Genomic DNA, 15682 nt, shown 5'->3' on the forward strand with positions numbered 1-15682 from the left:
TACTGTCGCCGACGCCCTGATCCCCCTGTCCAGATCCCCCAGCGAGGGTGATCAGATCCCCGGCACCCGGCGGCGAAGCGCTATTTGCCGGCGGGGCGGGAAGCGATGCTGCATTTGAAAAGACTGGCCGGATGCTGATTGGCTGAATTCAATTGACCCTTCTCCCCCCCCCCCCCCTTGCCTGCCGGTTTAATTACCTGAAATTGCAGGTCCGCGGAGAGGGGACGGGGCTAAAATGACGCAATCTCGGCAATGACGTGTTGCCTCTCCGAGCTTCTCCCGGTGAGGTGAAATTGAAAGTAGGCAAGTATGACCTGGGGGTTACATACTCATTGCCAGGGAGTTATATGTCCATTGCCAGGGGGTTACAGAGGTGACCTCTAGCATCTGTCTCCTCCAAGGAGGCGGACAAAATCTAGTCAGGTGTTGGCGATGCTTGGGACCACACATCGCCATCACTATGGGGCATATATATGGGGCAATGTGTGCTTAGTTTTTAAGGGATCTGGGCAGATCGCTTAGAAAATAAGGAAAAATCACCATGTGCGCATGGCGGGTCAATTTTAGCCCTATTTCTTATGGGCCATACACACATAGCGATGTGTGTGGGGCGACCTAGCTATGCTAGGTCGGGCTGTGCTGCACCGCTATCGCATAGCACACAGAGCTGACAGCCCACACACAGAGCGAGCTGTCAGCTCTGTGTGCTAAGCGAGCAGACAGCGCCAGTGTTCTCCGGTGGGAGAACCCTGCCGATATTGATGGACACTGTCCATCAATCTCGGCCAGCGATAAAGACGCGCGGGGACGCGCATTGCTGCCGATATAGTCCCCACACACACACAGATGTGAGGGCATTTTCTAAGCGACTTTGCCAAACTAAGCAAAATCGCTTAGAAAATGCCTTAATATCGGCATGTGTGTAGGCCGTATAAGTGATCTGTCTAGATCACTTAGAAATTAAACACACAGGGGGAGATTCTCTAAGAATCTCCGCCCCCCTTCGCCGCCCATCGCATATTTAATTATCGCATATGCTGTAACATATGCGATAATTAAGGCAAAGGACAGCTCTTGCGTTAAGAGCTGTCCTTTGCGGTGAGAGTCGCCGGGTCCCAGCAGGTCCCGGCGGCTCTCCCCTCCCTCCCACACCCGGCGCTGCTGCTGCTGCGCCGGGCTCTCCTCCTCCCTGCACCCGGAAGAGGATCAGTGCAGGGAGGAGGTCACAGGTCCGGGCAGCACAGCGCAGTGTGAGGGGGCGATGCGGGGCGGCGGGGGGTCGGCGCGGGGCGGCGGAGGGTTGCGATAGAAGCCCATTAGCTTCTATGGGGCATTCCAAAATGCGGTAAAACGATAACGGGGTTTTTACCGCATTTTTAGCTTAGAGAATCCCGCCCACAGTCACTATCTAGTCAGATCGCCTGTGTTCTAACCAGAGAACGCTGGTTAGCACAGATCACCCATACACACATCTGCTAAGTGTGTGTGGGAGATCTAGCCACTGGGAAGCACAAGCATACCGTACATCACTCCGCATACAGGCTATCAGAAATCGCCCCGTGTTTATGATCCTTAACACTGCGATTTTGACTAACATTCTATACGATTTTGACTATATAGTAATTGTAAGCCAAAATCGCACAGTGTGTACATACCTTCACTCATACCCCCTTTCATACTAGACTAAATTCACGGGTTGGCCAATGTTGCTCCCGCGATCAGGCTGTGATACAGGCTAGAGTGAAAGGTAATTACCCGGCTTCCCTTTCCTGGGCGAGAACCTGCTGCTGCCTTGCCACCACCCGTGGAGCTGCCGGGTGCACAAAGATGGTAACCAAAATTCAACCTGCAATTGCAGACTGTAATCTGTAACAAAGTCTAAAACATATTTTAATGTTTGAATGTAAACTGACATTTCTATAACAGCTAGGAGTTTCCAAAATCATAAAATGTACCTGGGATCTGATGTGATTTTAAGGTACCTAACCTTAAACCCATACACTAGCCGATTTTGGTCCGATTTCGGCCAGATCAGTCGGATCTAGTCGAAATCGGAGCAAAATCGGCTAGTTTTGATGTCCCCTCAGATCCGATGTGCGGTCCTGTGCGCATCGGATCTGCGTCGGGTGGTCAGACCTGCTGCACGTCCGACCACCCGACTTGGGACCTAGTGGGGCAGCGCGGCGGTGGAGGGAGCAGGGGAGGCTGGGGACGCTGCGGGGGACACAGGCGGCATAGAGCCGGGCAGGGGGAGCCAGGAGCTGTCAGTACTGAATAAAAAAAAAAAAGCCCATACAATGAATGGGCGGCCTGTGATTGGCTGAGCGCTCTCTCAGCCTGTCAGCAATTGGCTGAGAGAGCGCTCAGCCAATCACAGGCTGCCCATTCATTGTATAGGCTTTTTTTTCTAGCACTGACAGCTCCCGGCTCCCTCTGCCCGGCTCTATGCCGCCTGTGTCCCCCGCAGCATCCCCAGCCCCCCCTGCTCCCACCAGCAGCCCTGCTCTGTAGCCCCCCCCCCCGATCCCCGGGTTTTTTACATGTGATAAATCGAGACGATTTATCACATGTAAAAAATGGCACATCAAGTGCCAATCTAATCAGCCGTCGCCCTAGTGTATGGGGGCCAGACTTTTGATTTGGTAGAAATTAGAAATCTAACCAATCACAAATAAGTGCGCTTTCATTTTATAGTTTACAGCATAGAGATTGATATGTACATGCCATATTTCAGGCATTCCCAACCATGGTCCTTAAGACACACTAATGCTGGATACACACTAGACGACGTGCAAACAAAACTATACCACTCACTATTTCCCTGGAACTCTCAGACAAATGATATAGCACGTACACACTGTGCAATCTTGTTAAATATATTGTCAGTGGCCACATCCAGTAGTATTCTTTTGTGGATGATATCCTCAAATTGAGCTGAATGTTCAGATGACAGAGGACATCGCTAATGAGTCATGAGAGTGCGCATCTCTAGTTATATAGTGTGTACATACTAAACGATTTTAAGAATTTGTTGTAATAAATGGTTGTTATTGGCAAATTCATTTAAAAAGTCGTCTAGTTTGTACCCAGCTTAACAGTGCAGGTTATAGTACTAGTTAGGATTCAGCACAGATGGTTAAAGCAAAATAACTGTGCTCAAGCATGAATAACACGATAACCTGTACTGTTAGTCGTGGACCCCCAAGAGGGAGACTAGCCCCTGTAAGTCGGGATCCCGTCTGTCGGGCAGTTAAATAGTCGGGATTACAACATCAGAGCACTGACCAGAATCCCGACTGTCAGCAGGTCATCCGGCACCCAGTCCCACTTACCGAGTCTGGCTGCACTGTGGTCCTGAGTGTAACTCCCCGTGGCAGTTAGCATAAATTCCCCCCTGGACAACAAGCATGTAATTGCCTGTGGCAACGAGCATGTAATTCCCCATGGCAATGAGCATGTTAACCCCCTGGGGATGGCCAACCCATGGCTGACACAACGCTGTGTGCTGATCGATCTTGCTGAGAAATCTGAGTGATCAGCTAAATCGCTACGTGTGTAGGCCCCATTGGAATTGAGGAGTTATTTTGTTTATGTACAGGGTAAATATTGGCTGCTTGTACAGCTACACATCCATTTGCATCCAAACGCATATACGGCTTGTTGCTGATGTCACGCACCCTTCCCTAAAACACTTTGGCACTCCTAGCGTTTTCCTTGACACTCCCAGAGGTTTTTCCGGCACGCCTAGCATTTTTCTTAGCACTCCCACTCAACGGACATTTACCTCCCCCAGACGCCTACTTCCTGTGAATCACCAGACTCCTACTTCCTGTGAATCACCTTGCGTGCAGCGTGCATATAAAAAAAGTAGCAGAAATGAATCGCAAGATCACATGCATACTGCAAACCATACATGTGCAGTGTATCGGTAATTTCCCCCTGTGCAAACTCCTAGCTGTGCAAACAGGGCTGAATCACCCCTTTGTCTTATATAATACCAATAAAAATGTAATATTGGAAGAAAAAATAAGCACATTACTGTATCTTGTAAGACTAGATAATAAACTGGCTTAGCAATAAACACAGTAAGCCTGGGCTGTGGGAGCCGGCGGAGATGACCCTTCCTTACACAGCAAGTGTTAAGCTTTTTTTTTTTTCTTCAGAAGAATCAAAACTAGAAATACATTGCAGACCAAAAACGTGGAGGAGTGTTGTGCTAAAAACAAAACAAAATATTCTATGTAAAAAGGGTGTGGCTACTGAATAGGGTGTGGCTACTGCATGGGGTGTGGCATGGTATACCAAAGGCTGTGATGTGGAATCTTTGGGCTCTCCAGCTGTTGTTGATCATTGGCATGTCTAACTAATGCATGTTTAAAGGGGCATACACATGGGGGATGGGGGAGAAGGTACTCTGTAATTGGGCCAAATTCCCTGCTGCCCCCCACCTTCCCCATTGTGTAAAAAAGGTAGAGGGAGGGATGTACTAAAGGGAAAATGTGGTAAAACGGGGGTTTTACCGCATTTTCCTATGTACCATTAACCATCAGCCCCGTCTCCGCCGGGCAGGGTATCGCCACCTCTGGGTGGCTATACCCAATAAAAGCATGTGGGCTTCTATCGCCGCCCGCTGCCCGCCGTCTTTGCGACCCCCCCTCCCGTCCTCCAACGATCTCCTCCTCCCCCAGCAGGTGTCACAGCCGGGAGGATATCCGGCTGCAGGGGGGAGGAGGAGATGCCGGGGACACTGACAGCCGCCGGGATGTGACGGAGACCCCCGCACACCACATTACAGGTATTGCGGGGGTCTCCGTCACCGCACCCCGATGCTAGCCGCATATGTTAGTACATATGCGGTAGCATCGCGGCGGCTGGCCGACGATGTATATTAATACATCCCGCCCAGAGTGAGAAGAGAAAGGGTGTCAATCACACCCGAACTGCTGCCTGCAATGGCACCCATCGGTCCCCACACAATAATTAATAGCACCTCTCTGCATTGGCTACGTCCCCCCTCCCAGCACCTGGGCCCAGCACACCTGTCGGCATCCCTGCCCACTAATGGGGAGGATGTAAACTCCCTGTGCCTGTCTCTAAGTTAGAAATAATTTAAATTGACTATAAATAATAAATAATATAAAATTAACAAATAATATAAATGACTTTTTTTTATGACTTAGGGCGAGATGTACTAAGCCTTGAAAAGTGATAAAATGGAGAGTGATAAACAACCAGCCAATCAGCTCCTACCTGTCTTTTTTCAAACCCAGCCTGTAACATGGCAGGTAGGAGCTGATTGGTTGGTGGTTTATCACTCTCCATTTTATCACTTTTCAAGTTTAGTACATCTGGCCATATATGCATAATAACTTTTTTATGACTTAATGCTTAATAACACTTTTAATGCATATTTTATGTATTTTTCTCTCCTATTTGGAAATAAAAGTCAGTGAAATTTCCGCCACTATCCACCGAATCAGGGTGGGCACTGATGTCAGAGACTTCAGCCTCCCACCCCGAGCAGGGAACACTACCCCCGCATCCCCAGGTGAACGCCCAGCGTGGGGACTCACATAAAATGCGGGGCATTCCCCTGATGCTGCCCCTCCCCTACCCGTGCGAACGCCTGGGCATGTGCGATACTCGCTGAAGGCATTCGACACAGTGGGTCTGCACATGTGCAAATGTGCCCATACACAGACCTCCCACCATCGGAGCAGGCCCCTTCTGAGCCAATTTGAATCATCTCCAAAGGGAGGTCTGTGAACCAGATACATTTGCTGTGGCGATTCTGTCAGTCTGATCTGCTGCAGGCGTTGCCGGCAATTTTTTATTTTTTCACATACGGATTGTGCTGAATTCTGTTGAAGCCCATTGGTGCTTGACCTCTGACATTTCTGTCTGTCATTGGATCCTGGTTGCATTTCCATACTGATCCCTGTTTGCTATTTCAAACCCTGGGAAACAGGTGAGCAATACTTTAAGATGAGTGTGGTTGCTCACTGTACATTGCCATATTCATGTTTGTGTATTTCCAGTGGGATCCAACATGAGAATGAGGACAGGGGTAGTTTTTGGGATCAGGCCATCACTAGGCACAAAATTACTGAATGTCCACTACCAGTTTTGGAAATGGGATGAATTGGTGAGAAACCCAGTTTTTACGCAGTTTTTACGTTTTTACCACTGTTTTACACCTCACATCTGTATAAGTACCAGAAGATGGCACTATAGAGTGCCACATAACTACTCAAGTCTGTGTATGTATACCAGCAGGTGGAGCAGTAGTCACACTCTACTACAACACAGTCTGACATCTGCATAAATACTGGCAGGTGGAGCAGTATAGTGCCACATTACTACAGCACAGTCTGAGATCTGCATAAATACCAGCAGGTGGAGCTGTAGAGTGCCACATTACCACAGCGCAGTCTGACATCTGCATAAATACCGGCAGGTGGAGCAGTATAGTGCCACATTACCACAGCACAGTCTCAAAGTCTGCATAAGTACCAGCAGTGCCACATTACTATGCATAGTCTCAAGTCTGTGTATGTACCAGCAGGTGGAGCACAGTCTGACATCTGCATAAATACCAGTATAGTGGTACATTACTACAGTACAGTCTGACATCTGCATATATACCAGTATAGTGCTACATTACTACAGCACAAACTGACATCTGCATAAATACCATCAGGTGGAGCAGTATAGTGCCACATTACTAAAGCACAGTCTGACATCTGCATAAATACCGTCAGGTGGAGCAGTATAGTGCTACATTACTACAGCACAGTCTGACATCTGCATACATACTGGCAGGTGGAGCAGAATAGTGCTACATTACCACAGCACAGTCTGACATCTGCCTAAATACCATCAGGTGGAGCAGTATAGTGCTACATTACTACAGCACAGTCTGATATCTGCATAAATACCATCAGGTGGAGCAGTATAGTGCCACATTACTAAAGCACAGTCTGACATCTGCATAAATACCGTCAGGTGGAGCAGTATAGTGCTACATTACTACAGCACAGTCTGACATCTGCATACATACCTGCAGGTGGAGCAGTATAGTGCTACATTACTACAGCACAGTCTGACATCTGCCTAAATACCATCAGGTGGAGCAGTATAGTGCTACATTACTACAGCACAGTCTGACATCTGCATAAATACCATCAGGTGGAGCAGTATAGTGCCACATTACTAAAGCACAGTCTGACATCTGCATAAATACCGTCAGGTGGAGCAGTATAGTGCTACATTACTACAGCACAGTCTGACATCTGCATACATACCGGCAGGTGGAGCAGTATAGTGCTACATTACTACAGCACAGTCTGACATCTGCATACATACCGGCAGGTGGAGCAGTATAGTGCTACATTACTACAGCACAGTCTGACATCTGCATACATACCGGCAGGTGGAGCAGTATAGTGCTACATTACTACAGCACAGTCTGACATCTGCATACATACCGGCAGGTGGAGCAGTATAGTGCTACATTACCACAGTGCAGTCTGACATCTGCATAAATACCAGCAGGTGGAGCAGTATAGTGCTACATTACTACAGCACAGTCTGACATCTGCCTAAATACCATCAGGTGGAGCAGTATAGTGCTACATTACTACAGCACAGTCTGACATCTGCCTTAATACCATCAGGTGGAGCAGTATAGTGCTACATTACTACAACACAGTCTGACATCTGCATACATACCGGCAGATGGAGCAGTATAGTGCTACATTAGTAAGTAAGTAAGTTTTATTTATATAGCACACTTTCTCAAACAGGACTCAAGGCGCTTTACAGACATTAAAAATAACAATGCACATACTGTAATACAAAGGGTTATCAGTACAAGGAACAAGCAACAACGGCAGTACAGATGTACATCACACGTACAGATATGTACAAGATGCATTCTAATAAGGGACACGGACATGGGGAACATATAATTACTGAGCTGTGCAGTACCCAGGCAGCCATTCCGCGTGCGCCACATGGTGATTGCACAGCCAGCAAGTAGCCAGTAACAGTACTGATATATATACTAGATGTACTTTAATGAGGGACACAGACATGGGGAACATATAATTACTGAGCTGTGCAGTACCCAGGCAGCCAATCAGCTGCGCCACCTGGTGATTGCACCAGCCAGCACCGTACTTATAGAACACATTAGAACAGTACAGGGTACACAGAACTAGACATAACACAATTAAAGCACAATTCTTAGTACACAATACAGCTGAGATATAAGGAAGTGAATGAGAATAGATGCAGGTATAGATTGTAGGTGAGTAATACCCCTTTTACACCAACGAAAAACCCAGGTCGGACCCAGGTCAGTGTTGGTGTAAATGGGACCAACCCAGGTCCATTGACACTGGTCTCCTACCCAGATCCTGACCAGGGTTGAACACTGGTCGGACCTGGGTCGGGAGCGGTGTAAATGGTCCCAACCCAGGTCGGGACATCTGGGTAATGCTGAAAGGATACCAGAAGCATGGGACGCCTTTCGGTAAGTCAGTACCATGCGTTTCACAGTGCATTGCAGCAGCAGAAGACAGCAACCCATGTGGACAGTGCACACAGGCTGCTACCTGGCACTCCACAGGTGGACCTGCCACAACCCTATCTGGCACTAGGATGCAGCGCTGTCAGGCAGTAGTGGGACCAAGAGCTTAAAGGAGGAGGGTGCGTGATGTGCCTCCCACTCCAGTGACTCCATTTTTCAAGGGATATATACTCTACCTACAGAAATCATTTATGTTTGTTTTGGGGGGGAGGGGTATGGATTGTATGGTCGACCTAAAGGTTGTCGACAGTCATAAGGTCGACATACTGCAAGGTCGACAGGTGTCTAGGTCGACATGTGATAAGATCGACAGGTCATCAGGTCGACACAAGCATTAGGTCGACATGGTCTAGGTCGACAGTCAAAAGGTCAACATGGGGTTTTTCACTGTTTTTTTTTTTACCCGAATGTCGACATAGTCGACATGGACACAGTTTTAAGTGTCCATGCACTCGGCACACTATTTTATTCTCCCACAATGCCCCAGTGCAGTGATGGCTAACCTTGACACTCCAGCTGTTGTTGAACTACACATCCCAGCATGCCCTGCATCAGTTTTAGCATGGCCAAATAGTAAAACTGTAGCAGGGCATGCTGGGATGTGTAGTTCAATAACAGCTGGAGTGTCAAGGTTAGCCATCACTGCCCTAGTGGATATTAGGGCATGAAATACCGCCTGTCGGTATATGTCGGCTCATTAAACAGTGAAAAATCCTATGCCGACCTAACGCTTGTGTCGACCTAATGACATGTTGACCTTGTCCCATGTGGACCTTGCAGTATGTCGACCTAGTGGTGTCGACCTAATGACTGTCGACCATCTTTAGGTCGACCAACTGAATGCTGCTGCAGGGGCAGAGGACTGGGGGGAGCCCATGGGTGATGCTGCACTTTTATACCGCTATGTGCGCTTCATCACTGAATATAACTTTTTGACAAAATATTTTGCTAAATAAACCAACCAACATTTTTCAATGCTAACTTTTCATGTCTTTTCATTTTTATTTAAATAATTGAGGGAAGGTTGGATGGCAGTTTATCAGTCCTAAAAGTGACATTTTTAATGTCATCCATAGGGAAAAGCAGGGCTGACCCAGGTTCAGTGTAAATGGTGCAGACCCAGGTCCGACCCAGGTTGAAGTGCTGTGTAAATGGGGTATGAAGCAGGGTCCGACCCTGGAAACTTCCGTGTTCAAAGACCAGGGTCCGACCAGGGATTTTGGTGTAAAAGGGGTATAAGAGAGCTGTAGTTGAAATGCAAGAAGAGTGCTGTGAGAACAGGAGGTAGGAGGGCCCTGCTCGTGAGAGCTTACATTCTAGAGCAGGGCTGGGCAACACCGGCCCTCCAGATGTTAGTGAACTACACATCCCAGGATGCTTTGCATTAGGTTTGCTATGTGGCCATGCTGAAACTGATGCAAGGCATGCTGGAATGTGTAGTTCATCAACATCTGGAGGGCCGGTGTTGCCCAGCCCTGTTCTAGAGGGAAGGGTAAGACAGACAGGTGTGACACAGAAGGGGTAGCAGTGAGCATAAATAGACGGTTAGGATGAAAGATGGTTGGATTTTATGCGGGAGGGTGGGAAAATGATCACTTCAGTCCTAGACATTTGAAGTCTTAGAAAGCGCTGGATCATCCAAGAGAAGATAGCAGAGACACAGTTGCTACACATTACCACAGCACAGTCTGACATCTGCATAAATACGGTACTCTTTACCTAGAAGGGTGCCCACGATTTTGATCGTGGGCATCGTAAGGGAAAAAAATTTGCATCGGTCGCATCGTATGCGACCAAAAAAATCGCATGCGATGCGACCGACGCGATGACCGCAATTTCCCATAGGGAACAATGTTAAATGTCCCAATTGACCTGATTTTCCATAGGGATCAATGTTAAATGGCCCACAAAGGCCAAATAGGCACCCTGAAGTGTGAAATGGCCCCCTCAATTGTTAACGCCACCCCACGATAAACGTGAACCCGAAGCGTGGCGAGCGCAGCGAGCCCGCGAGGGGCGGCGGTACGCGTCCTCCGACCATTTCATACCCCCACTATCCACGTCGGCGTGGAGTTGAGAATAGAAAGTGTGGCGAGTGCAGCGAGCCACCGAGCCCGAAGCGTGGCGAGCGCAGCGAGCCCCGCGAGGGGACGCGGACACCTTCACAGGTATACGCGTCCCCTTGCGGGCTTCACAGGTGTCCGCGTCCCCTCGCGGGGCTCGCTGCGCTAGCCACGCTTCGGGCTCGGTGACTACGCTGCGCGCGCCACACTTTCTATTCTCAACTCCACGCCGACGTGGATAGTGGAAAGGTGGTGGAACTAATTTCCTCTGCCCCCCCCCCCCCCCTACATTTAGCGGTCCCTAAGACAGTGCTAGGGTTTTCAACACCCCCCTGCAAACTATAGATTTGTACCCTACTCCCCATACGTTATAAAGGGACAGTGGTATCACAAGGAAGGGGCATGGTCACTCTATAGTACCCTCAAGTTAAATTATGCCACACAGTAGCATGATGTTATTCTAAACAGGAGTGCCCTTACACAAAGTGACCACAGTAGTGCCATTTATACGCCTAATGACCACAAAAATGCAGCTTAAACACGTAGTGCCGCTTATACACATAATGTTTAAAGTAGTAGTAGTAGTGCCCCTTATACACAATGCACACAGTAGTGACCCTTATACACATCTCTGCCACTCTAGTAACTCACAGCCTGTGTTTCGCTAGCAGCATTCTAGCAGCAGCAAAATGCAGTTTTACACATACAGCACAGAATAAACAGCAACTGGAAGAATGTATAGCTGGAAATGTAATGTATGCAATATTTTGCTGCTACTTTATCTCTGCTCTTTATGTTTCCCAATGAAACGGTTTAAAAGAAACAGCTGCCATCTGTTGCCAACTATGCCAGTGCATAACTAGCAATTGTCCCTAATTTGTCCCCAGGAATATCCTTGATTTAATACTGACGGCCCAGGATCACTTCTCTTGTTCTGCGAGCTGTCTACAATTTTCAGTATGTGATTTACTTTGTCTTCTTAATGAATTTTGTTCTAGAGAATTTTCAGTAGACTCATCTTTATGTCCACGCTCAACGGTTGTCATAGAACCGTAGTCTGGCTGGAGTCTTGCGTGACATGAAGCTTTACCATTGGCTTAATTCCTTCCTATGGTCATATTCTGTAAAACAATCAGACCTAGGGGTATATTTACAAAGTGGTGGGAACATAAGTCCCGCCCAGCCATGACTTAATATAAGTGATGCTTAAAATTTGAAGTTTGAATTCAAATATTCAAAGAAGCCTGCAAAAGCCACTGCTTTGTAAATATACCCCATGAAGTCATTTATCTACCCCATTAGAGCGTCTCTTTCTAAATTAAAATGAAGGTCTATACACATTGGCCCTCATTCTGGTTCATTTGCTTGGAAGCGTGCACGCACCCTTGCGAATGAAGCAAATCCTGCCTTGTGAATGGTTAGGCTGAACCACCCATTCGCATGCCAAATTTGCACACTTTATATGCACCCTTATGTGCACATGTTTGCCCAGTACCCTCTGAATACCTACCTGGTATCCCATTTATGCCCACAAATGTTTATACAGTACCCTTTTTGTCTATCCTATCAGGGGAATAGGCAGAATGTTATGCGCCCCTTAGAAATATTTTGAAGGGGCCCCTGTCCCGATTCTTAAAGAGTGACCCTCTGCAGCAGTTGTTCATTTTATGACCCACAGTACTGCCCTTATTAATGTTATGCCACATAGTAGCACCCTAGTTTATTTTATGAACTATAGTAGTGTCACGCACAAACATTTGTTGTAATAATCCACCATTACTTTGTGTTGTTCTACATTACGCGCCCTCCAGTGGTCGGCGGGGTGCTGCAGCCTCTGCTGGCAAGTCGGGGGGGGGGGGGAAGAGACGGAAGGAATGCGGCCGCCGCCGAGTACAGGGGGGTGGGTTGGGTTTTTAGAGACTGTGGGAATGCAGCCACCGCCGAGTCAGGGGGGGGGGGGGGAGATGGAGGGAATGCGGCCACAGCCGGGTCCCGGGGTGATGCGGCCACCGAGTCCCGGGGGTGTGTGTGTGTGTGTAGGAGACGCTTACCTGGAGTGCTAGGAGGGAGCTGCTCCAGAATGCCGCCCTCCAGTGGCCGGTGCCCTAGGCAAATGCCTAAGGATGCCTAGTGGTGGCACCGGCCCTGGAAGTAGTCACCATTAGTCCCTGTACACACGGAGCGGCAGGTGCCCCGTGCTGAACGAGTTGCCTAAACACAGATTGCTTAGTACACATCGCAACACACATGCAATGCACTTGTTTTTTGTGCTGGGCAAAGTTTTGCCTATAATGATAAGCAGGCTATACAGTGTATGCACTGTCTATATTTGGGGGCAATGGCGACGTGCATTGCCATCACTATAGGTTGTACACAGGGAGCTATCCGTGCTTCATTTCTAAGCGATCTAGACAAATCTTTTAGAAACAGGGCTTTTATTGCTCCATGTGTATACCCCTATAGAGACCATTGATGATTTCATATTATCGATGGTCAAAGGTCCTCCCTACCCCAGTCCCTGTATCCAGAGAATAGATATCACACACATGTGCACCTAGTCACTGCTTGCGACACAACTAATCACCCCACCAGCCCGGAACACTGCAGACCCCGGATGGGATAGCGAGACCATGGGGGTTATTCTGATCTTCTCACAATAATGCAAGTTCGGCCCCATTATGCTCCTGTGCAGCTCCCCTTTGCAAATGGCTGTGGCGACTTGTATAGAGGCCGAGGCATTCGCAAACATCAGGGTGGTCCGTTTTCCTCCCGGCGCTCACAAATAAAAGTCAATTCCCACTGACTTTTATTTGCGGAGCTAGGAGAAGTCATTCGATGGTCGGCGACCATCAAATGATTTCTCCTGCAGCGGAGACATGCGAGGGGCTGTGCCTTCTTTACACATCCCCTCGCATGGTAACGAGGGGAATCGGCGGCGGCAGGGGGGTACGGGTATTTGAGGGGGTGGCGTCTCTGGTGCTCGTAAGCTGTGAGCTTCGCCGTTTACGGAGCCAACCAGAATCAGGGCCCATGCCTGAATTGCAGGACTGTGACAAGTGGGTGGTATGGTACATATATATATATATATATATTTATACTTTTTTTTGTAAATGATAATAATGAATAATGGTTTCCATTCTCTTGGTAACTATGTTATTATCTCTAAAATGAGTTATTAGGTACTAGGACCAGCTATAAGAATGACATCAAGTACACAAACAAACATCCCCCTCCTGAAAGGCTGTCCCCCCTGAGAGCATCCTCTCTCCTGGTCGCCCAGTGATTACAACTCCGTCATGTGTGTGACGCAACCCCCCCTAGCCGGCCGGCATTGTGGCCCGGGAACCCCCTCCCTCTAGCAACAGCGGCGGCAGGCGGCGATGGGGTTACTGCTGCCTCCCTCCTCCTCCTCCGCCACTCCCCGGCATGAGTCACTCCGCACCGCCCCCTACTGCTGCTGTCTCTAGGTGATAATAATAAGATGGAAGCGGTGTGATGTGTGCGGATCCCCGCCTGAGCCCCTCTCCCGGACCTGCAGCAATGGGGGCACCGCAGCCAGCACCGTGTGCATAGAGGAGGACGACCCTCTGCCGCCAGCTCACCCACCATGGCCGGGATTATAAAGAAGCAGATCCTGAAACATCTCTCCAGGTCAGAGTGCCCCCCATGTCATTCCTGACCACATACACCCAGCACTCAGAACACTATGTGACTCCTGCACCCCCCCCCCCCCCAGCAATGTATTTGTAACATACTACACACAAACACCCAGCAGCACTGTATATCTAATATACTATATACATACACCCAGCACTGTATATCTAACATACTATACACATACACCCAGCACTATATATCTAACATACTATACACATATACCCATCACTGTATATCTAACATACTATACACATAGCACTGTATATCTAACATACTATACACATACACCCAGCACTGTATATCTAACATACTATACACATATACCTATCACTGTATATCTAACATACTATACACATACACCCAGCACTGTATATCTAACATACTATACACATACACCCAGCACTGTATATCTAATATACTATATACATACACCCAGCACTGTATATCTAACATACTATACACATACACCCAGCACTATATATCTAACATACTATACACATATACCCATCACTGTATATCTAACATACTATACACATAGCACTGTATATCTAACATACTATACACATACACCCAGCACTGTATATCTAACATACTATACACATATACCTATCACTGTATATCTAACATACTATACACATACACCCAGCACTGTATATCTAACATACTATACACATACACCCAGCACTGTATATCCAACATACTATACACATATACCCAGCACTGTATATCTAACATATTATACACATACACCCAGCACTGTATATCTAACATACTATACACATATACCCAGCACTGTATACAGTATCTAACATACTATACACATACACCCAGCACTGTATATCTAACATACTATACACATATACCCAGCACTGTATACAGTATCTAACATACTATACACATACACCCAGCACTGTATATCTAACATACTATACACATACACCCAGCACTGTATATCTAACATACTATACACATACACCCAGCACTGTATATCTAACATACTATACACATATACCCAGCACTGTATATCTAACATACTATACACATATACCCAGCACTGTATATCTAACATACTATACACATATACCCAGCACTGTATATCTAACATACTATACACATACACCCAGCACTGTATATCTAACTTACTATACACATACACCCAGCACTGTATATGCAACATACTACACGCATACACCCAGCACTGTATACGCAACATACTACATGCAACATATACACCCAGCACTTTATATCTAACATACTACATGCATACACCCATCACTGTGCCCCCTTTGTGATCAATTTTATATTCACATACTATACACACACACAGCACTGTGTCCAATATGTGATTCACATCCACACACCCAGCACT

The 15682-nt window shown here is 47.5% G+C and overlaps 1 protein-coding gene across 2 annotated transcripts in view; it reads left to right on the forward strand.

The window, feature by feature from the left end:
• The first annotated feature begins 13995 nt into the window (after positions 1-13995).
• The window catches only part of BLTP3B (bridge-like lipid transfer protein family member 3B), a 108652-nt gene continuing 106965 nt past the window's right edge, over positions 13996-15682 (forward strand). The window contains exon 1 of one of the 2 annotated variants that reach the window (XM_083181682.1): positions 13996-14307. In XM_083181682.1, the coding sequence (XP_083037808.1) occupies positions 14264-14307 (44 nt within the window). In that variant the 5' untranslated portion in view covers positions 13996-14263. The remainder of the gene's footprint in view (positions 14308-15682) is intronic. The other variant, XM_083181681.1, reaches the window with a different exon arrangement.

This window comes from Crinia signifera, chromosome 4 (assembly GCF_055691185.1).
Source record: "Crinia signifera chromosome 4, ASM5569118v1, whole genome shotgun sequence".
Taxonomy (NCBI): Eukaryota; Metazoa; Chordata; class Amphibia; order Anura; family Myobatrachidae; genus Crinia; species Crinia signifera.